The sequence below is a fragment of the Triturus cristatus genome, chromosome 1_1 (genome assembly GCF_964204655.1).
Source record: "Triturus cristatus chromosome 1_1, aTriCri1.1, whole genome shotgun sequence".
Classification (NCBI taxonomy): Eukaryota; Metazoa; Chordata; class Amphibia; order Caudata; family Salamandridae; genus Triturus; species Triturus cristatus.
Window position 1 is genome coordinate 39,059,278 of NC_140579.1, and position 24,095 is coordinate 39,083,372.

At 45.9% G+C, this 24,095-nt stretch overlaps 1 protein-coding gene across 1 annotated transcript; it reads right to left on the bottom strand.

The window, feature by feature from the left end:
* Nucleotides 1-1,198: 1,198 nt before the first annotated feature.
* Nucleotides 1,199-21,214, bottom strand: LOC146869290 (olfactory receptor 6B1-like). Its single transcript, XM_085633160.1, has 3 exons — nucleotides 20,304-21,214; nucleotides 14,279-14,339; nucleotides 1,199-1,909 (listed from the first exon to the last, which is right to left on the bottom strand). The coding sequence occupies exons 1-3, from the start codon at nucleotides 21,212-21,214 to the stop codon at nucleotides 1,199-1,201; spliced, it is 1,683 nt and encodes a 560-aa protein (XP_085489286.1).
* Nucleotides 21,215-24,095: the final 2,881 nt, after the last annotated feature.

Sequence of the window (24,095 nt, forward strand, 5' to 3'; positions counted from 1 at the left end):
ACCGAACCGCTTTTGCCCCCTGGATACAATAAATACATATTGACAAATGAAAAAAATAAAGAAAGATAGACAGACACCATCAGTTTCCTTTTTGTTTCGAACCACCCACCACCACCCACGACCCCAGCGACCCCACCCCCCCGGAGCCCTCCCATACCCAGACAACCCCAACCACACCTCCGTGACCCCCATCCCCACCACTGGCCAAGATTCCCCAGCCCACGCGGACCAACGGTTCCAAACCCCTGCCATTCGGGTGACATCTTGCACCCCCTGGGCCCCCTGGATTCCGCACTCCACCCTGCTCAACTGAACCTCCCCTCCCCCTACTCATACCCGCCAAGGAGAAAGACAGGACAGTTTTCCCAGCTAAGCACATCCGTCACATCTATCAACCTATATCTTTAAAAAAAAAACACGTCCATAGAGTCCATAGATTGCCCAAATTTAACCTCATGAAGAGTTGGAAATGTCCCGGAGCAATTCCTGTGCTGCTGCAATATCAGATAACATAAAGAATTTGCCTTTCACTAAAACTTTAAGTTTGGATTGCTGCGCTATCGTGGCTTGAGCTCCTTTAGCTTTAAATAATTGTAGCATCTGGACAAACTCTTTTCTTCTCCGAGCAACAGACGCAGACATGTCTGAAAAAATGCGACATTTCACAGTTTCATTGACAAAAAATTGTCTTTTCTGAATTGCCGTTGAGAGAATAGTCTCCTTAATCCGTGTGTCAGAGAAATTCAATAGAATTGTTCGAGGAAGAGAAGAATTTGGGAAAGGTTGAGCGGGAACGCGATGTGCTCGCGTGATAGTCAGGTCGCCCTCATGATTAGGAATCACTTTAGATTTTAAGAAAGAGGTGACCCACTGCAGCGTGCTGGACCCTTCAGGACCCTCCGGAACCCCCACTATGCGTAGGTTAGATCGACGATTATAGTTCTCTAAATCGTCCAATTTAGATTCAAGTGCACGTGAAGTGAGGGAGAGCTGATTTGTGTCCTCTTTAACCTTGATCATTTGATCCTCCAAACTAGAAATGCGGGTTTCAGCTTCTTTCAATCGAGCAGGGAATGTGGAAAAGAGATCCTCCATTTTGTCCAGACGTTGATGGATTAAAGCAAGCTCAGATTTCTGAAACCTCTTCAGCTCTCTAACCTCATCGAGGATTAAATTTAACATATCCTTGACTGACATCTTAATCTCCCCACACAGTCTCAGTATCTAAATCAAGCAAAGGACTGAAGTGGTCAACATTGGAGACATTAGAGACAAATTTAGCGGGGGGAATTAAAGACTTGTCAATAGATAGAGTCCCTGTATCCTTCCCTCCCAAAGTCAATGCATCCGCCGTAGTTGTTGGGGAATGTACTAAGGGATTATCTCTAGACAAAGGCTTAGAAGGCATAGATGATGTAGGGGGTGCCCCTATGTTAGATTTAGGCAAAGAATTAGGAGGGTGAATAATTGAAGGAGAAAGAGCAGGAGAAGCTTGGGTGGGCGCGACATTTTTCTTTTCAAAGAGAGGAAATGATTTAGTACCTTTAAGCCCCTCCACTGGGCTCGCCTGCGTAGATGACCCATCCTTGATGTGCGAGGAGCCTGCGATTTCTGTGCAGTGAGAGGCTTTCAAGACTGGAGATGGAGTCTCACAGATAGATTCCTCGAGCTCTTCTGAACTTCCCGCACTATTACTTCTCTCCTTTGCCTTGCCATCACCGAGGCACCCCTTATTTAATAATTTGGCGGCGTTCCGCGCCTCTTTAGCCTGGATACGTGAAGCCTTCGCCTTGCGTGTATTCAATAACTTCCCCATCCCAAAAGTCCCTGAGCGTCCAGCATTCAGCGTGTAGTAAAGCAGATAGAGGCTTTGATCGTTGTCACCGAGTAATGCTACGATAAGCAAATACTGAAAAGAGAAAGCTGAAAAAAGAATTTAATGTTTTTTCCGGTGCTCCCCTGCTGCAAGCAGCTCAGCTTACTCGCACCGCGACTGCCGCATCCATAGACCGTCAGGCATAAGCGTCAATACGAGACACAGGCACTGGGCTGAAATAATGCTGAAAACGTTGCAATGCAGAAATGCTGAAAACGCCCAAGGTACAGCAATGTATGAGAAGCAGCACCTCTCAAGTTGAATGGGCCGAACTGTTTTCCGCCCGGAACAGAATGATGAAAACTAGCTTTCTGTCAAGCTAATAACGGTGTACTGCTCCCCGCCATCGTATCTCCGACACCAAACACCAAACGCCAACCGCTTCACGCCATCAACCGCCGCCGCCGAAACCTGCACTGCCTCGAGGAGAAAGGGAGGAGCCAGGAGCCGGGAATCCTCAGGTGCGCGTGGAGGCGTGGATCTCCATCGCGCCGGCCCCAACTGACTGACTAACTCAATAATTTTTTTTTTTTTAACCCTGCCATAAAGACATTGTCAACAAGGAGAAAAGTGGCAGTAATTCTGTTCTTAATTGGTCGCAATGTCTGTATTTTAAAATATCTTATTGAGACTGACTGACTAACTCAATAAGATATTTTAAAATACAGACATTGCGACCAATTAAGAACAGAATTACTGCCACTTTTCTCCTTGTTGACAATGTCTTTATGGCAGGGTTAAAAAAAACAAATGTATAAATTGAGGGCCAGATTTTGCGTCAGGGTTGTGTCAATATTTTGGCACAATCCGATGCAAAATCTAATTTGTTAAATATTGTAAAGCGCTCAGATATACTCGTGATAGACCTGCTGAACATATGTGAGGTCTTAAGATCTGATATCACTTCCTGTGAGGTCCTGGGTTGCGATGCCACTTCCTGTGATGCCACATGAAATGTCACATGCTGTGATGTCATGAGATGTGATGTCACGTGCTGTGATGTGCACTTCCTGTGATTCACACAGTGATGTCACACCCATTCTGGCTGACTTGGTGAGTCCCACCACAATTTTGTTTTTCAGGACTTGAGACGTGGAGTAATGTAACCTGCAGGTAACAAGTTACATCAGGAGGTTAGTATACCTACTGCAGAGAGCTGTGTGTAACCTGCAGGTAACACGTTACATCAGGAGGTCAGTATACCTACTGCAGAGAGCTGTGTGTAACCTGCAGGTAACACGTTACATCAGGAGGTCAATATACCTACTGCAGAGAGCTGTGTGTAACCTGCAGGTAACAAGTTACATCAGGTAGTCAGTATACCTACTGCAGAGAGCTGTGTGTAACCTGCAGGTAACACGTTACATCAGGAGGTCAGTATACCTACTGCAGAGAGCTGTGTGTAACCTGCAGGTAACAAGTTACATCAGGAGGTCAGTATACCTACTGCAGAGAGCTGTGTGTAATATATATATATATATATATATATATATATATATATATATTATCTACTGCCGGTCGCCAGTAGATAGTTATAGTTAGGACCTATTTTCCATAGGAAATCCGCAACATTCTATTGGGAATAACTTTGGCGCCGGTTGACAAATCTTCGCGAAATTTTCCAAACTTTTGGCCAGCTCCGGTACGCTCGTATCCTGAAAGTTTTGTGGTGATTCATCAAGCAGGGGCAGAGAAAAAAGGGGGGTCCTAAAACATGTTTTCCCCATGCAATTTCCCATAGGACCTGTTAACGCAGCTACAGCCCGAACTGCTGAACGGAATTACACCAAATTTGGCAAAGAGGTAGTCCTCAGTTAAGACTCGTGCCTTTTGCTTAAATGGTGTAAATCCGTTCAGTAGTTCCTGAGATATTCAAAAGTAAAAAGATAGATATATCTAGGGCCGCTGATCCTCCCGAGCACGAGCTTTATGCTAATTGGCTGCCAACACTCTGAATCAGGAAGTGTTGGCCGCCATCTTGTGCCTCGGTAAAGCACACAAAAAACACACAAAAAACGCAAAAAGGGGGCAGGGTAGAAACACCCTGACCCCCTAGGCCTGCTCAGGGGGTCCCACAAGGACCCCCAAGGCCCAAAAAAAAAATATATTTTTTTTAATTCGCGGGATGCGCTTAGGATCCGCGCATCCCGCTCCGGAAAAAAAAAACAAAGCACGGGCTCCCGCTCTTCGTTTACAGTTAGCCCCCGGAGGTGGCCAAGTCCCGGAGGCAATATTTTATAGTTTGGGGGGCCAGAGGGGACCCCCAGTCCCGGGGACCGCCACCCCCGGGGCTTTAGTGAAATATGTGGGGGGGGCTCTCAGCCTCCCTCAGCCCCGAGGACCACCACCCCCCAGGGCATTGCCAAAAATGGGTGGGGGGGCTCAAAGCCCCCACAAGCCCTGGGGACCGTCAGCCCCGGGCTTTATTTACATATTTGCGGGGAGCTCATGGCCCCCCCGCAGCCCTGGGGACCGCCACCCCCCGGGGCTTGTTTAATAAATAAAATAACTGTGTGGGGGGGCTCAAGCTTCCCCACACGCCCCGGGGACCGCCACCTCCCCGGGGCACTAAATATTTAAAATTGGGGGTCCGTTACGGGCCCCGGGGTCCACCACCCCCGGGGTCCACCACCCCCCGGGGCTTTAAATGAAGTGGGAGATGGGCCGCGCGGCCCCCCTTCTGGAGCCAATGATGGCCCTGGGGACCGCCACCGCCCAGGGCCGGCTCCTGGAGTGCCCACCCCCGGGACACTGCGGTTTACAATGGCAAGCCCGGGCATTGCAAACTGCTTTGCAAACTGCTTTGCTTCATTGAAGCGAGAGCAGGGAAACCTGCTCTCGCTTCAATGAAGCAAAGCACATTGCAGGAAGTGGGAGCCGGCTGGGACCTTGGGGGGATTGGCACCCCCCCACGGTCCCCAACGAGAGGCCAGGCCCCGGGGGATGGGGTCCCCGGGGCTATTAGTGGCCTGGGAGGGGGGCCACACGGCCCCCCTCCCCAAAATGTTTTTTATTTTTTTTAATTTAAAAAAGGGCTGGCCCTGGGGGATGGGGTCCCTGGGGCCCTAAGTAGCCATAGGAGGGGGGCAACGCAGCCCCCCTCCAAATAAAGATTATTTTAAAAAAAGGCCCAGGCCCCGGGGTATGGGGTCGCCGGGGCAGATTAAGGCCTCGGGAGGGGGGCCACGCGGCCCCCCTCCACAGTTTTAAAATAAAAAATAAAAATTAGGGGGCAGGCCCTGGGGGATGGGGTCCCCAGGGCCAAAAAATAAGAAAAAGAAGGAGGGCTACACAGCCCCCCTTCTTAAACAGATTTTTTTTTTTTAAACAGATCGGGGAGGAGGCCACGCCCCCTCCTTTCATCACTCTGCAAACGCGCCCCCTGGCGCGTTTGCAGAGGGGGAACGAATTCCCCTTCAATACTGGGGGTCCCTGGGGGCCAACTAGCCCACCAGGAACCTCCAGTATGCGCCAGGGGGCTGCGTTGCAGAGAGATGTTCTGAGGCCATGTCCCTTTTTACACCTCTCTGCAACGCAGCTCTGTGGCGCTTAATGGAGGTACCTGGTGGGCTAGTTGGACCCCAGGGGCCCTCAGGATTCAAAGGGACTTAATTCCCCAACTTAAAACGCATCACTGGGCGCGTTTGCACAGTGGTGAAGGTAAATGGCGTGGCCGGTGCGTTTTATGTTGGGGAATTAATTCCTCTTCAATCCTGAGGTCCCCTGGGGGCCAACTAGCCCACCAGGTACCTCCAGTAAGTGCCACGGAGCTGCGTTGCAGAGTGTTGTAAAAAGGGGCGTGGCCTCTGAACACCTCTCTGCAATGCCGCTCCCTGGCGCATACTGGAGGTAACTGGTTGGCTAGTTGGCCCCCAGGGGACCTCAGGATTGAAGAGGAATTAATTCCCCAATTTAAAACATGCCACAGGGCGTGTTTGCAGACATGTCACCTCAGGCCCGCCCCCTTCCTTCACCGTTGTGCAAACGCGCCCTGTGGCACGTTTTAAGTTGAGGAATTAATTCCCCTTCAATCTTGAGGGTCCCTGGGGGCCAACTAGCCCACCAGGTACCTCCAGTATGCGCCAGAGAGCTGCGTTGCAGAGAGGTGTTAAGAGGTCACGCCCCTTTTTACACCTCTATGTAACGCAGATCTGTGGCGCTTACTGGAGGTACCCAGTGGGCTAGTTTGACCCTAGGGACCCTCAGGATTCAAGGGGACTTAATCTCCCAACTTAAAATACGCCATGGGGCGCGTTTACACACTGGTGAAGGGAGGGGACGGGGCTTGAGGTGACGTGTGCAAACACGCCCTGTGGTGCGTTTTAAGTTGGGGAAAAAATACCTCTTCTATCCTGAGGGACCCTGGGGGCTAAGTAGCCCACCAGTTGCTTCCAGGAAGTGCCACTGCGCTGCATTGCAGAGAGGTGGTGCAGGCCGTGCGCCTTTTTACATCTCTCTGCTACGAAGCTCTGTGGCGCTTACTGGATGTACCTAGTGGGCTAGTTGGACTCTACGGATCCTCAAGATTGAAGGGGAATTATTTCCCCACCTTAAAATGCGCCACAGGGCGTGTTTGCACAGAGGTGAAGGGAGGGGATGGTGTAGGAAAGTGTCTCTATACATACTGGACCGAAGTAAAATCAGCCGAACTACGAATTCCGATTTACTCACCTGTTATCAGGAGAGACCTCAGTGCTGAATCTTTAAGGCCAGTACTGATCCTGAAAAGTAATTCTAACCGTACTTAACAGTAACTTGAATTTCCTTCCATAGGCTAACATTGACTGGTTTCACTTGGAAATTCTTCTAAGTGTGGAGTTTTGGAACTTACAAATATTCCTCTAAAATCAGCCGAACTACGAATTCCGATTTACTCGCCTGGTATCAGGAGAGAACCCAGTGCTGCATCTTTTAGCCCAGCACGGACCCTGAAAAGTAATTCTAAGCGTACTTACCAGTAACTTGTATTTCCTTCCATAGGAATCCATTGTGTGGTTTTCAGCAGAAAAGCTTCTAAGTGTGGAGTTTTGGAACTTACAAATATTCCTCTAAAATCAGCCGAACTACGAATTCCGATTTACTCACCTGTTATCAGGAGAGAACCCAGTGCTGCATCTCTTAGCCCAGCACGGATCCTGAAAAATAATTCTAAGCGTAACAGTTCCTTCCATAGGAATCCATTTTGTGGTTTTCAGCAGAAAAGTTTCTAAGTGTGGAGTCTTGTAACTTTCAAATATTCCTCTAAAATCAGCCGAACTACGAATTCCGATTTACTCACCTGTTATCAAGAGAGAACCCAGTGCTGCATCTTTTAGCCCAGCACTGACCCTGAAAAGTAATTCTAAGCGTACTTACCAGTAACTTGTATTTCCTTCCATAGGAATCCATTGTGTGGTTTTCAGCAGAAAAGTATCAGTCGATTTTTGGAACGTACAAAAATTCCTCTAAAATCAGCCGAACTACGAATTCCGATTTATTCACCTGTTATCAGGAGAGACCTCAGGGCTGAATGTTTAAGCCCAGTACTGATCCTGAAAAGTAATTCTAACCGTACTTACCAGTAACTTGAATTTCCTTCCATAGGCTAACATTGACTGGTTTCACTTGGAAATTCTTCTAAGTGTGGAGTTTTGGAACTTACAAATATTCCTCTAAAATCAGCCGAACTACGAATTCCAATTTACTCACATGTCATCAGGACAGACCTCAGTGCTGCATCTTTGAGCCCAGTACTGATCTTGAAAAGTAATTCTAACCGCACTTACCAGTAACTTGAATTTCCTTCCATAGGATATCATTGCCTCCCACCCCCGTTCCTGTTTAATAGTACTTCCGTGAGTCATTGAGCTGACGAGCTTGTGGATGAAGCACCCGCATGCCTGTGAGAGGTACCTGACCTGAGAAAGATGTTGGCAGCCTACTTAGCAAACTCCACATTTGAAAGACTGTAATCTCTACTGATGATGGTTAAAGAACCAGAACCACGTGTCTGGAGATCAGCACTATAGGCGCCAACTGTGGCGAAACACTCAAACACTCTTGAAGCAAGCAAGTAACCAAAACTACATTTACCACAATGCCAGGGGTGGACCTTGCTGGGAGGTGAAGCGGTGTGCTCCCACCCCTGTTCCTGTTTAATAGTTCTCCCGTGAGTCATTGAGCTGACGAGCTGGCGAATGAAGCACCCGCATGCCTGTGAGAGGTACCTGACCTGAGAAAGATGTTGGCAGCCTACGCAGCAAACTCCACATTTGAAAGACTGTAATCTCTACTGATGACGGTTAAAGAACCAGAACCATGTGTCTAAAGATCAGCACTATCTGCGCCAACTGTGGCGAAACACTCGAACAGTCTTGGAGCAAGCAAGTAACTGAAACTGCATTTACTACAATGCCAGAGATGAACTTTGCTGGGATTTGAAGCGGTGTGCTCCCAACCCTGTTCCTGTTTAATAGTACTCCCGTGAACATGGAGAGACCTCAGCGCTGCATCTTTGAGCCCAGTACTGATCCTGAAAAGTAATTCTAACCATACTTACCAGTAACTTAAATTTCCTTCCATAGGCTAACATTGACTGGTTTAACTTTGAAATTTTTTCAAGTGTGCAGTTTTGGAACTTTAAAATATTCATCTAAAATCAGCCACACTACAAATTCCGATTTACTCACCTGTTGTTAGGTGAGACCTCAGTGCTGCATCTTTCAGCCCAGTACTGATTCTGAAAAGTAATTCTAACACTTCTAAATTAACCCAGGCACTCTCCTTGCAGTACTCTAATCATTCAGTCAGTATCCAAGTACTCATGCAGCGAGCCAGGCATTAGTACATGGACTGCCTCAAACCCTACCCACTATGCATGCAGTATCCTAACTAACCAACACACTTATAGTTCTGCACTTATACATTCAACAAAAAAAACAATATTTGAGTTTCAATATTTTAAAAAACATTTTTATTTCCATTTATATTAAAACTATATAATGTAATTTAAAAAATAAAATATGTAAAAATAAACAGTTAAAAAACTCAGCATAAAAAAATACATATAACTAATATTACTTTTAAAAATTCTCATTTAAAAACCTTCCAAATTCACTGAAAAAACCATAGGTTTCAGACATGTTATAGTTAGGAATTAGCATTTAAAAAACCTTAGAAATTCACTGAAAAAAACATAGGTTTCAGGGCTGTTATAGTTAGCTGGACATTTCACTCGTACAAAACCATTGAAATTCCTCCGGTATAGTTAGTTGTACTCACTATAACTCGTGCGCCCGCAATCCACTGCTGATGATGTCACATATTACATCATTCATGACATGGTCAGTGACATCACTGATGACATCCCAAATGACATCACTGATGACATCATCCAGTGAATGTGGTTTGGTTTGTTCGTTAAATATGTATGATATATATAGCAATCTGCATTGAAGAATGAGTGGATATATAAATATAAATATCTGGATGGAGGATTTAGTAGCAGTGTGATTGACTGTTTACCTGACTATTTTATAGTGTCTCACTAAATATATTGGATAGTGACTAAACTGTGTGAATATCTGTATCACTTTGTCAGTTGTTGTGTAAACTGCTGTACCAGTTGGTTACTAGCTATGTGAAAGTCTATATTAGTTGTTGATTAGTTAACTGAGTATTTGTATGGGAGAGTGAATGTGTGTGTGGTTCGGTGGGGGTGTGTGACTGTCGAAAGATGTGTGAATAGTTGATGGGGAACGAATTTCCCTTGAATACTGGGGGCCAACTAGCCCACCAGGAACCTCCAGTATGCGCCAGGGGGCTGAGTTGCAGAGAGGTGTTCTGAGGCCACGCCCCTTTTTACACCTCTCTGCAACACAGCTCTGTGGCGCTTAATGGAGGTAGCTGGTGGGTTAGTTTCACCCCAGGGACCCTCAGGATTCAAGGGGAGTTAATCCCCCAGCTTAAAACGCGCCACGGGGCGTGTTTGTACAGTGATGCAGGGAGGGGGCGGGGCCTGAGGTGACGTGTGCAAACACGCCCTGTGGCGCGTTTTAAATTGAGGAATTAATTCCTCTTCAATCCTGAGGGTCCCTGGGGGCCAACTAGCACATCAGGTACCTCCAGTAAGCGACACTGCGCTGCGTTGCAGAGAGGTGGGTCAGGCCGTGCCACTTTTTACACCTCTCTGCAACGTAGCTCTGTGGCACTAACTGGAGATACCTGGTGAGCTAGTTGGACCCAAGGGACACTCAGGATTCAAGGGGACTTCGTCCCCCAAATTAAAACGGCCACAGGGCGTGTTTGCACACGTCAGCTCAGCCCCCCTCCTTTCACCAGTGTGCAAACACGCCCTGTGGCGCGTTTTAAGAGGTAGTTTTAATCCCCCTGCCCTATTATGTACTAGGGGCTTACAGAGGAGGCCATTCTAATCACAGGGGTACCCCAACGCATAGTGCTCCCTAGTGTATGTAGGTGTTTTAACTGTATTCTAAGTGTCTTTTAGCCTAGCACTGGCTCTGGGACTGGTTAGTCAGAGTCAGTTACCACCTGTACCCATCTGAAAAAGTTGAGGGTACTGGATGATTTTGCAACAAGGCCTCTTTCTGCTCCTATGTTTGTTCTTTCTGCGCGTCTTCCTTCTTCCTGCACTTTTCTTCGTCTTTGTGGACTTCTTTTGCTTCTTTCTGCATTTCTTTTTCTTCTTTCTTCACATGTCCTACCTCTGTAGGCGTAGTTAGAAACTAGCATTTAAAACACCTTAGAAATTAACTGAAAAAAAATAGGTTTCAGGCACGTTATAGTTAGGAATTAGCATTTAAAAAACCTTAGAAATTCACTGAAAAAACCATAGGTTTTAGGGGTGTTATAGTTAGCTGGACATTTCACTCATACAAAACCATTGAAATTCCTCCGTTATAGTTAGTTCTGCTAACTATAACTCGTGCGCCCGCAATCCACTGCTGATGATGTCACATATTACATCATTCATGACATGGTCAGTGACATCACTGATGACATCACTGATGACATCTCAAATGACATCACTGATGACATCATCCACGTGACAATCAGATACACCTAATCATACACTAGTATAACCTTTCATCACTCACTAAAATACAGAGTACCATATTTGAATCCATTGACACACCAATACACGTTTCTAAAAACCCACTCAGTGATTCCTAGATCTACACACACATCTAATCACTTACCTATAGATTCACTCATACATGCTGTCAATGATCAATAGAACACTATCAAATATACTTATACACCTATATCGACATTACACAACAGCACACATCCTATTCACTTATGCAGTCATCCTACTCACTTATCCAAACAATGGATCATACTTACATTTAGTCAGCTACACACTTATACAAACACCACTTCATTTATTCATATAGATAGTAACTCATACTTAGTGTGTTATAAAATCACTATTACAAGTACACAGTTATCCATACAGTCACTCATACAATCACTGAGTCTTATGTATACTTATTTATATACAACTGTCACATACACTACCTTTTATTTTTCTAGTTTGTTGGATATGTACCATTGAGAGATATATTTGCTCATCACCACACCCATAAAGATATTCACTCACCCAAACAACTGTTATAACATGCAGTCTTAACCTCATATACCTACTGAATCAACTATTCACACATCTTTGGGCAGTCACACCCCCCCAACGAACCACACACACATTCACTCTCCCATACAAATACTCAGTTAACTAATCAATAACTAATATAGACCTTCACGTAGCTAGTAACCAACTGGTGCAGCAGTTTACACAACAACTGATCCCAGGACCCAGCCACGCTACGCTAGCCCAGAGACTGAGAAGGACCGTGGATGTCCGTCACCGCTCATAGTTTAAATTATTACTAGCCCTGGGCCATGTCTGGCTAGCCTTGCCCTGCCAGTGCCTTCTCTGCTGCTTGTCCAGCCCGCTTGGGCCTACTGTAGCTCTGAAGCTGCAGGCCAGGCCCAGCCCTCAGGTCAGGCGAGTCTGCATCCGAGCCTAGGCGGGATTGGTCCATGGGTGGTGGCGAGGACGGAGGCTCAGTGGGTTTCGGGGTGGTAATCTGATGAGATCATTTGGAATCAGGGAGGGCATCATGGTGGATATGTGTCGGCACTCACAAAGTCACTCCATTATTTTTGCAAGTGTTCTATTTTTGTATTTTCAACAATACTTGGTGGACAGTGAGCCATAGTTAGTTTTAAATTATTACGCACATTTTGCAATCAGAGACGCGCCATATCCACCGACCGCGTCGCCTTTCTCTGTTCCCAGGAAGGAGAACAGTGATCTCAAGTGTTCAAGACTTCACAACTGTAAACGAGGCCCGAGGCAGACACACGGATGCTTTTCACGTATGTTCAGTTCTGGCATTCAGAATCCAAGTAGCCAGTAGCGATATTGAATACATGAGGAACAGTGAGGCTCCAATGTTGCGGAAATTGTCCACATTGATCTACATTCATTTACATACCAGTGGAAACTAACAAGATGCTGTCCCTTTTTTTCCACCTTTTCCCAAAAACTCTTCTAGTTCTTTACCTTAGGTAAGGAATTAAGAGCCATGTACGTCCAACTGAAGCCCCTTGAAGATATGCACTGACCCCACCTCACCTTGGTGGGGGTTAAATATAGTACTGGAGTACTTGAAGATCCTGTACTACTGAGCACTTGCTTCGCTCTGCACCAGGGACATTTACGTTAACATAAAGCCCCGTCATTTGATGGCCCCAGGGCAAATATCGTATCAGAGCAGTAGCAGAACCTTGTGTTGGGTGCTTAACTCGCCCTGCTCCTAGGGCATTTACATCATCTTGTAGCCTGCAGGCCCTCTGGGATGAATACAGGATCGGAGCACGTAAGCAACACCCACCTTACACACCTGGGGACAGCATCGGGGCACTTACAGCACCTTGCACTCGTGGCACTTTATGCATTCTGCAGCTCCTTTGTCTCATGGCACTTGGGGCAGCCATAATACCGGGTCACTTATTACAGTCGGCACATCTCGCTCCCCTGGAGGACTCATGCTCTGGTGCCGAGGGTCACGGGTGTTTACGGTGTCAGCATTTACTGGAATCTAATCCTGGTACATGTGCGGGCGGATGCACTGACACAACGTTTACAATGTCACTTACTGCAGTAGGCACTTCGATGAAACGCAGTGAGGGCAATTATGATGTCTGGGCGCTTTGGTGCCACCAAAGGGTGGAGAGGATAAAGTAGTAGCCGTCGCGGGGTGCATATGCAGCAATTAAGGCAGACTACACTACAAGGACCACAGGGGCTTACAGTTCCACAATTTACCACAAAGGCAAACTGCATTATCAGCGATTTTGCAGCAAAAGTCTCCTGGGTCAGTCACTTTCAGGAGCTGCACTTCCTCTGTGTCTTGCACAGTGAGGGGTGTGTGCCCTAAAATGACCAAGCAGTGCCCCAAAATCCCAGAGAATGCCTGCCTCCAGCACTCACAGCAAACTCTCCTGTTTCGTTAAGTGTCAGGGTTCTTGCAAGAGGAGCGCTCACACCAACCTGCAGCATGAGTACTTGACTGTGCTTGCAAGATGGGCACAAGGGCGCTGCTCCAGCCAGGCACTTACACTACTTGTAGCACAAGATGCCCTACCAGTCAGTACTTCGCAGCACACTTCATCTGGAAGCTTGGGGCAACCTGCACTTGCAGCGGTGCCCCCTGTGTTTTCTTTCTCTTAGCTTTTTCCAATTGCCCATAGTGTGGACTCACATCTGTCTTGTTTTCAAAACTTTGTCTGATCTCTACTTTGTGACACGTTTGCCTCACTCCGGTTAAAACAAATATTGGGAGACTAATGTATCTGTGAATCGTGGGGTGTGGAGCAGTGTGTTGTTGTTTTTTTTATTGGGAGGGGGGGCAATATTAGCTGTATGAAACCCACTAAATTGTGAAATGAAGAGGAGAAAAAAACCACAAACTCGGTCCAGGAGATCACTGACCCTGTCAATTTAACCAACAGCCCTCAACATCCCAGCCCCTCCTTTTAACTAAGAGTCTAATGGCTATTGTACCATATTTTGCTTTTTTATTATTATTATGATTGTATTTGTCCAGGACACCCCACAAAATACACCCCTGGGGGGGGGGGGGGGAAGTTTAAGTCCCCCACCGCGATATCAATCGCAATACACAACTGATAATGTGATTTTAATCACTAATTAACCCTTAACACTCCTCAAAGCAGCTTTTGTTCGGTTTTAGAGATGTCCCTCGACCCCTCCCCTCCAACCCCTCTCTCCTGGTGAAAGAAAACAAACAGCAGTGGGCTCTGGTGCAAAGGCTCAGTCAGGGCCGGCTCAAGGGCGGTGCAACCGGTGCCACCACACCGGGTGCTGACTCACACTGCGGCGCCTGTTTGGTGTTTGCTAGTGCATTCCTGGCCTCTAGCAATGTTCAGGCAGCAGCTAAAATGTCAAGAAAACTCCAGTGATTAATGTTCTTCCAGGCGAGATCGGAGTTTTGTCTAATAGAAGTTTTGACTCGAGTAGGTTTTGATACCTGGTTAGCACAGAGGGTTAATATGCCTTCTGCACAGAACATGTACCATGCAGATCACAAAGTGAATGTAATGTAAACAGGTCAGTGGGTTACGGCTTTTGTCAGAGACTTTCTTTTGTTAGTTGCAGTTTACAGTGAGCTATTAACAGTCATCAGAGAATTGCTGGCAGACTTCAAGGTATAGATTAGAGCGTATGGGTTTTTTCCCCAGACTTTAATTATTTTAATGTTGTGAAAAGGGTTCACTTGGGTACAAATCAGTTATTGTTATTAAAGAGAGCCCCAATCCATTGTGTTACATTTTGAATTCAGAGTTTGTGCTTCTCCAGACCAAGTACTCTTCAACTATACTGCCTACCTGTATGGATGACATGTGAATCCACCCCTTCTTGTCCTTTGTCTTATATAACATGTCCTATACACTGTTTTACAGACCTATGATTGATAGTCTCTGTGTAACGTGTGTGTTATGTTCAGTTCTCTGACACCCTTCACTTTTATGAGTGATGCAATAAAATGTATTAAATGCATCTGAGAGAGAGTGGTTATGGAGACTGTTAAAGGGTGGTAGGGAGGGAATCCGTGGAGGAGGTAGTCATTGGAGGGGGGACACCAAAAAACATTGTCGCACTGGGCGCCACCAGTGCTAAAACCGTCCCTGGGCTCAGTGGTGCTCAGCCCCGGCTTGCTTCTTTTTTTAACCATAGCTGTTACTTTAATGCTTTTATTTGGTTTCTGTTTTTTATGCGACTTTGTCGGTTCCTATATTTGTTTCCTTTCGTCTCTAATGTAAATTCTGCTTTCATTGGTTTGTGTAGTCTCTACTTTGTGTTTGTTTAGGTGACTGCTTATTTTTGTCGGTGGGGCAAAGTGGTAGGTGGTGGGCCAGGCCGCTAGGGGGGCCTCCTCATTGTGCTTTGCAGGGGGGCCCCCTCAAGTTTCGTTACGCCACTGGGGACATGTAAATTTTGTGGTATCTGACCATAGGTGTGGATTATATTGAGCGCAGTCGGTGTTAGGCGTGCGCAGGACCATCAATGTGGATTTGGAGTAGATGTGGGAGGCCTGTCGCGGGGATTGATCAGAGGTTCTGGCCCCTGGCCCGGTCTCGGCACGGACGAGCACAGACGAGCTTGCCTTATGCGCGCATTCGTCGCGCCCGCTGCGCTCGTCCGCTGCGCTTCCGGAACATGCACATATTTGTAGGGAGGGAGCAATGCGAGAGACGTTGCTTCAAGGTGGGCGTGTCCCAGTCAGGGAGAGGGGAATGAAGTTGGCGGGAAAACGGCGATTTTGCCCTTACCAGTGCTCGTTTTTCAGCAGGAAAGGGTGCCTGCACACTGCAGTGATGTGACAGGGAATATGAGTGATTTTAACAGCAAAGTGAAATTTTACAGTTTCAAAACAAAGTTATGCTCAGTTTTCCTTGCTACTCCCGGCTGTGCCTCAGGAGGATTCAAAAGTTATCTAAAGCGCTAGTAGTCAGCGCGTCTTTTATAACTTTGAGGAGGGGGGGCGTGGCCTCAAACGTGGGCGTGTCTCAGTCAGGGAGAGGGGAATCAAGTTGGCGGGAAAACGGCTATTTTGCCCTTACCAGTGCTCGTTTTCAGCAGGAAAGGGTGCCTGCACACTGCAGTGATGTGACAGGGAAGATGAGTGATTTTAAAAGCAAAGTGAAATTTTACAGTTTTAAAACAAAGTTATGCTCAGTTTTCCTTGCTACTCCCGGCTGTGCCTCAGGAGGATTCAAAAGTTATCTGTTGTCAGAGTATGTACCACTGTCCAAGTAGGGACCCTTGCTTCTAGTCAGGGAAAGGGGGATACACTGTTAAGATAACCCCTGCTCACCCTCTAGGTAGCTTGGCCTGAGCAGTCTAGGCTATCAAAGGCAATGTGTAAAGTATTTGTACCAACACTCACATTAACACAGTGAAAACACCACAGATTTACTCCACACCAGTTTTAGAAAAATAAGGTATCTTTACTAAAAACTTCACAAGACCAAATACTACAGAAAAACCAACATACAATTAAAAAGGTTACTTTAAGATAGTTCAAGAGTTTGCAGAAAGTAATCCAGGATGTCAAAATCAGTGTCCTGCACAATGCGACTCTCAATGCACAAAATGCGACACTCTCGTGCCCAACAGTACCTGTAGTTGCGATAAGGTTCCCAAAAGCTATAACAAGGAAGATGGCAAAGGTGATGCAATACTCCTGAGACCTTGGGGAGGCTTTGCAGCAGCCCTGCTTCACGCAGCAGAGGTGGATGCGCCGGCTCCGATCTGTAGGGGGAGGATGCGATGACTTTGGCTTTCGTTGCGTAGGTTTCTTGGGGGGAAGCTTCACGCACAGGTATGATGCGACGATCTTCGATGCGGCACGCTGCGTGGCGCAGCGTGGACTTCTGACGCCGCAACCCTCGATGCGTCACGGGACGGGACACTGCGTCGACACACGCAGCGACTGGATACTTTCACGCACCGGCAGCGGTGCGGCTCTCAACTGGTTCTGCGACGACCCTCGCAGTGTCAGGAATCTTCACGCATCGGAACGATGCTCGACGCACTCGGCGATGCGGGGACTCCGGGTGCTGCGATGACGCCGCGATGAAATTTTCCGCGCACTCTTGTTCTTGCGACACGCAATCGGATGATGCGTTGGGTACCAGTTACTCTTTTTCACGCTTCTGCTTCCCAGCTCCCAAACACAGCAAAACGACCTCCTGAGGCCCCAAGACTGGGCAAGCACTCCAAGGCAGGTCAGAACTCTCTCTGCAGAGTTCCAGGGGAGCTGGTGGTGAAGTCCTTTTGTTCCTGGGACTTCTTAACAGGGAGCCAGCTCTTCTCAGGCCCTTGGAGATCAGAATCAAAAGAAGGGGACACAGCAAAGTCCTTCCCCTCTCCTTGGCAGCAAAGCAAAACAGCAAGCAGGCAGTCTTCTCCTCTTCAGTTCTTTTTAGCTTTCTCCTTGGTAGAGGTTCCTCCTTAGTTCCAAAGTGATCTAAAGTTTAGGTGTCTGGGGTCCTCTTCTTATACCCCTCCAAGTCTTTGTCTCTCTGTTTCAGTGGGGGGATTCCCCTGCTCAAACCGGTTCCTGGGTGTGCTCTGCCCTGGAGCACCTGGTTGCTTTCAGAGTGAGGGGCAGGGTCGTTAGACGCTCAGCAGGAGGTGGAGCCTTCTTTGTGCTGGCAGAGGCAGAGTCCTCAGCCTGGCCAGCAGGGGGTGGAGCCAGCATTGTGCTGGCAGAGGCAGCCCTACACAAACCCAGGGGCTACTCCTCCCACCCATCTAAAGCAGATCTCCCTATTCACCCTGCTGCTGACTCATCCAGACTCCTGGAGCCACCTAGCCCATCACATGACACCAGTCAGCCAACCAGCACACAGGCACACAGGAAGGTTAAACAGGAGAATAGCTACTTTCTAAAAAGTGCTATTCTCTCACAGTGAATTTAAAACCCATCTTGCTAAAAAGATGTATAATTAAATTCTGAACACAGAGATACCAAACTTGGATTTTCTATCTTGCCTTTAGGGGAAGATAGGCATGTAAACAGCCTCCCCCATTCTGTCCTATGGGCAAGATAGCCTCTCAGCAGTGAAAAACGAAAATGGCTGTAATTCACTACCAGGGCATGCTACACACCTCAGTACATGCCCTACCTCTCAGATACACTGCACCCAGCCCAGGGGGGTACCTAGGGCCACCATAGGGATGCCTTACATGTACAGAAAGGGAAGGATAAGGCCTGGTCAGTGGTTGCACTGGCCAGGTCGACATGGCAGTCCTGGACTGCACATAGGCACTGCAAGCAGGCCTAAGACATCATTTTAGAGCTACTCCTGTGGGTGGCACAATCAGTGCTGCAGCCCACTAGTAACATTTGAATCACCAGCCCTGGCACACTCAGTGCACTTTACTAGGGGCTAACAGGTGAAACAAATATACCAATCATGGATAACCAATCAATATAACAATTTACCTAGGGAGCACTTGCACCTTGACACTGAACAGCAGTGGCAAAGTGCCCAAAGCATCTAAACCAGCAAAAACGAAATCCAGCATAGCATCAAAAATACGGGAGGTAGAGGCAAAAAGTCAGGGGTAACCACGCCAAAAGATGCCAGGTCTAACACACATGCACAATCCTAGCTCTGAAAGGGAGTGACAATTACTCAGAAGCCCCACCATCAGTGACAACATGTTTGCCCTGAATCGGGTCAGAATAAACCTTTGCTGGTCATTCTGTAGCAAAGTCAAATAAGATGTCACCCCTCCTGGCGGGCCCTCATACTGCAAGCCAGAACAGATGGTTTTTGCTCTTTCCCCTGCCCATCTCTCTCCCATGGCTTTGTTCAGGGCAGAATAATTCAACTTGTCTTTGGCTATCGATCTACAGGAATCTGGTGTGCTAAAGAGATCCACTGGGCCACTCTCCTCGCATGTAGGTTTTATGTGTCTCATCCATGGGATCTCCATAGCATGATCTAGATTCATGATATCCCTAAGGATTACCTTATTCAACCCTGTTTCCTCTCTTGACCAAATTGAGTGCCAAAGCAATATCGGAGCCATCTTTATCCTCTCAGATATGAACGGGGTTCAGATCTCAGTGTGGGTAATGCAATCTGAGCAGCTTGGTGGGAGAGCTCAAATACGCTTCAGCAATGAGTCTTCAGCCCTGTGGATGTTATGTATTTTGACCATTCCCTAGATAGCCGCAGCATATGAGGCCTCTGCCACGCTCGAATATATAGTGAGGAGTTCCCTTATTGCATTCAAGCCCAACTTCTTTGTAAATGAAAATATCCCATTAATGGATCTTTTCTCTTTCAGCACACCTATTTTTTATCATAAGGGACCAGGAATTTGTGCTGATAATGAGTATACCTAAATACCAGAGTGTGGGTGATTCATTCAATCTGTGTCCTTCCGCATCAATAGTGGGTTTTACTCTGGGTTTGGTCCCGTTGGCCAAAGAATAAGTCCAGAAGCTATTTACTTTCAGATCCAGGGCCGTCATAAAGGCAGTGTAATCATCACTTACACCCTGTAAGCGCCTTCCGGTTGCAGCAATTAGTATAGCATCATCTGCATTGAGAGGATTGGGAGGGGGGTGCGTACATTTAATTGCTGTGTCCCTGGCGGATACATTTAGGACTGGTTCTACCCGGTCTGTGCATAGGGAAAACAGGAAGAGGGCTAAAACACACCCCTGTCTGACCCCTCTTTTGATGTTAAAGCTAGCCGAGCATTCAGCATCCCTTTCAAAATACACATGCGATTTGGCAACCTTCCTGCCTCAGCCTCTAAATCCCCCATAATTTTCCACAGCTTTGAATGCGACAGGTAGTCAAAAGCTGCTCACAAATCCATGAAGGATTGTTATAGCGACCCCGTCTTGGCCACTGTGTACTTCCCTATGATAATACTTGGATTAAAACATTGGTGGGCTGTGCCTGCCCCTTTTTAAAACCAAATTGAGTATCTACCAATGTATTATTTGCGGCTCCCCAATCTGCTGCATAATATGTGCCCCACAACTTTCACTGCGGCATCCAACAACGATGGGCTGATTATTTTGTGGGAGTGATTCATTGCCTTTTTTAAAATAAAGAAAAGGGATAATAATCGAAGATTTCTATGATGTGGGGGTCCTGTCACTACTCTGGCATTATAAACATTTGTAAACTTCGGGCCCATAGATCTTGCTGCTCCTGGTGTATAAGTTAGGTCCTTTGAGATGATGAGCTTGTGTATAAGTTAGGTCCTTTGAGATGATGAGCTTGTGTATAAGTTAGGTCCTTTGAGATGATGAGCTTGTGTATAAGTTAGGCCCTTTGAGAAGATGAGTTTTTGCGCCTAAACGTGTTTTGTAAAATCAGCTTCATCTCTTTATTCCGCAGGCAGTAGATCACTGGGTTCACCATTGGAGTTATGACAGCATACAATGTGGAGATCAGTTTATTTATTTCAAAAGAATTGATCTTTTTTGGCCGAGCATATATGAAAAGGGTGGAAGTGTAAAATATGCTCACAACAGAGAGATGCGAGGCACATGTAGAGAACGCCTTCCGTCTGCCAGTAGTGGTGGGGATTTTGAGAATAGTCCAAATAATGCAAATATAAGACACGACTGTTACAAGTAGTGGGATCAGCAAAATGACGAGCGCGAGAATGAAATCCACCAGTTCGGCCAGAGACATGTCGGTGCAGGCCAGGTTCAGCACGGGGGAGATGTCGCAGAAGAAGTGATTGATGACGTTTGACCCACAGAACTCTAAGCGCGAAATAAAGACAACTTTGATGGCCGTGACGAGGAAGCCCGCCATCCAGGATCCCGCCGCCAGCTGCACGCAAAGCCTGTGGCTCATGATGGTGGGGTAGCGCAAAGGGTGGCAGATGGCAACGTAGCGGTCGAACGCCATGGCAGCTAAGATCACACACTCGGTGCACATTAGGGAAATGAAAAAAAAGAGCTGGGTCATGCAGCTGTCAAAGGAGATGTGTTTATTCTCAGTGGCCAGGTTGGCGAGTAGATTGGGGACTGTGACCGAGATGTAGCACAACTCCAGGAAAGCAAGGTTACTCAAGAACAAATACATGGGTTTGTGGAGGTTTCTGTTTGCTCTGATCAGGGCGATGATGAGGATGTTTTCCATTACTGTCAGGATGTAGGCTATAAAAAACAGAAATAAAAAGACTCCTTTCATTTGCTTTTGAGCTGGGAATCCACGGAGCATAAAATCCTTGCCTGTGCTCACGTTTCCTTTCTCCATGGCTTTTCAGAATCTGCGAGAAGAGAGAACAGGGCAGACTAAAAGGCATCTAATAAAGAGTCACATTTCTGTGAAGATGTTCAAAATTACAGGAAAGTGGAGAAAATGTAAAGAAGGAATCGACAAATCTGTGAACTCATGTTTACTTTTATCGCTAACTTGTTTTTCTTAATCATTTGTAACTTTTTTTATTGAGACCCATCAAAATTTCCAAATTCATCCATATAATACAGTATAATTTCTTGACTATACACCATTAATCAATAAATGCAACATGCATATTCAGGAATATACAATAATATACAGAGCAGAATAACAGCGAGAGTAACATCCTTTAAGACTTATTAGAAACCATAACAATACAGATTTTACGATAAAGGACTAATAAAGTGCATATAATGCAAACTAAAAAGGGATGTGCAAATGTGCCAAATATCAATCCAAGTATAAATACGTTGTATATATAATCATCTTACTAACAGTTCCCTCAAACAGACAGTGTACTTCGCTCTAAAATACTGAAAAAGTAGATCATATAAAATACAAATTTGCAGGATGGTATTAAGATCCTTTGCTCTAACCTTCGGTTTTAATCAAAATACCGTTCCCACAAACTTTGTAATCTCCTAATCCCCCCCATTTCGCATTGCATATAGCTTTTCACTATTTCTAACCTGCTTATTTTTCTGAGCCCACTCACACATTGTTGGAACCTGACGAGATCGCCATTTTTAGAGCAAAAGGGACCTAGCCACCGCCATTGTGATATATATTCGTTTCACCCATTTATCGGATAGGTGGAGAGATGGATCATATCCCAGGACTTTCAGCAAACTATTGGATGCCAATTTAATTGAGCTTGATCTAAAAATATCTAAATATTTAATTCCAGAACCCCTGAACCAAAGGGCACTGAGTGATTATATGCGTCCTATTGGCAGCCGATTGATTTAAACCACGGAAGCAGTAACTAGACTAGTTAGGGCTACTCTGGGAAAGAAACTGTTGGGTTCTATATAATAGCTACTTGCTAAAAATTAACATCCGGCACCAGTTAGCTCCACGTAGCACACTAAAATTAAGGTTGTTATCCTCAGTCCACATTCTAGCTGTTAATTCCAACCCTTCATGCTTTTCGCATTTTGTCATTGCTTTCCGAATAAGGTCCAGACCTCTGGTGAGGCCAAAAGTTTTTTCCATTCCCCGGGTCTCCTATCTACATCTGCTACAAATAGCGCAAGCACCATATTTTTACTCTTGTGTATCTGAATCAGATCCCAAATTTTCGAGAATATTATAAAGCGATCTATAGGAGCCAAGGAGAAGGAAATCACTTTGGATTAAATCGCGGAGCCACCTTTCCATCGTCATAAAATCAGGGATATTCCTGAACCCAGCTTTGGCCCATTTTTGAAATATTTCTGTTGAAATTTTAGTCACTACTTCAGAAGCGAGCTCAGATAAAGGGGTTGCAATGTTAAAAACAGTGATTGTGCATCTTCTAAAAAAATCCTGCAGATTACGAAAAAACCACTGCATGCACCCATAGCAGATTTTTTGGGAAATGTTATTTTTTGCGGATAACATATCTGATGCTCGCTACAAATTAACAACATAAAATAATTCTCAAATATTCTTGTGTGCGATTCTGATTTTAACCTAGACATACATTGTGCAAAATATGCAAAATATAAATCTCTAATATTCGGGAGCGCTAAACCATCTTTTTCTAAATTCTGGCAGTTTTTTCATCCAAATAAAAAACAAACATAGATTCAATCTTTTTGAAAAAAAAGATGCAGTTAAGACACGCGCAATGCCTGAAAATAAGAAATTGAATAACAGGAGTACAGACATCCTAATCAGCCAAACCCTCCCCATAATAGTCAATGGCAGAGAGTTCCAGCGTGAAAAAAATCCTGTACTTTTGAAAACAGCGGGGAAAAATGTAAATCATATAAATCCACAATCTGTGGCGTAAATTTGATTCCTAAATATCTTTTTGGAAGAGAATTCACACAAGGGGCAATATCCATATGTAAAACATCTGGTTTACATCCACATAATATTATTTCAGTTTTCATTTAATTAATTTTATACCCGCCAAGACCTTCATAATGTGTGAAAATCTCAAAAGCATTCGCCTGAACCACCTTATCAAGATAAGATGGCAATACTACCCCAGTGTTCCATGTGTGGGAACCAGTGTCAATTTCAGAACTGAAGATGTATGATGATGTTCACAAATAAGGGCCCGGCATCCATACCTTTGACGCACGTGGGCCCGACTGCCTACTGGGCGTTTTGGCATGCTACCGAGCTGGGGGCTGATTTCGTTGATGGGGACCTGCGTGTCATGAATGAAATTCGTTTTTCTTTGTTTATTTCGAAGCACACGCAGGTCTCCATCAACTAAATTAGCCCCACCGCAGTGACTTCAGCCTCCAGCTCGGCAGCATGCCAAAACCCCCGGTAGGTAGTCCGGCCCTGTGTAAGGCGTCCTCTTTCTGGACAATTGTTCCCACACATGGAACACTGGGGTCGTATTGCATTCTGCAGTGTACTAGTACTTGCCCATTTATCCCCACACCGCATCATTGGATCATTCACTGTCTGTATAATATATAAGCCCTGCTGGAGTTTAATCCTTATTGAACGAAACACCCTGGCTGGAGCCTATGTTATCATATCATTGAAATAAAGGAAATTAAAAACGAAGGAATTTTGTCCGTTTATATCATTAGGAAAGACAATCTAGTAGTGCACCTCTCCATAATCATCTACAAAGCTTGAAAACATGGCTAGGTTGATTTTTGCTCAGTTTCTCCCAAGCAACTCAGCCAAAAAAACAGATCACCTAAAGGTGAAAAACACATTGAAT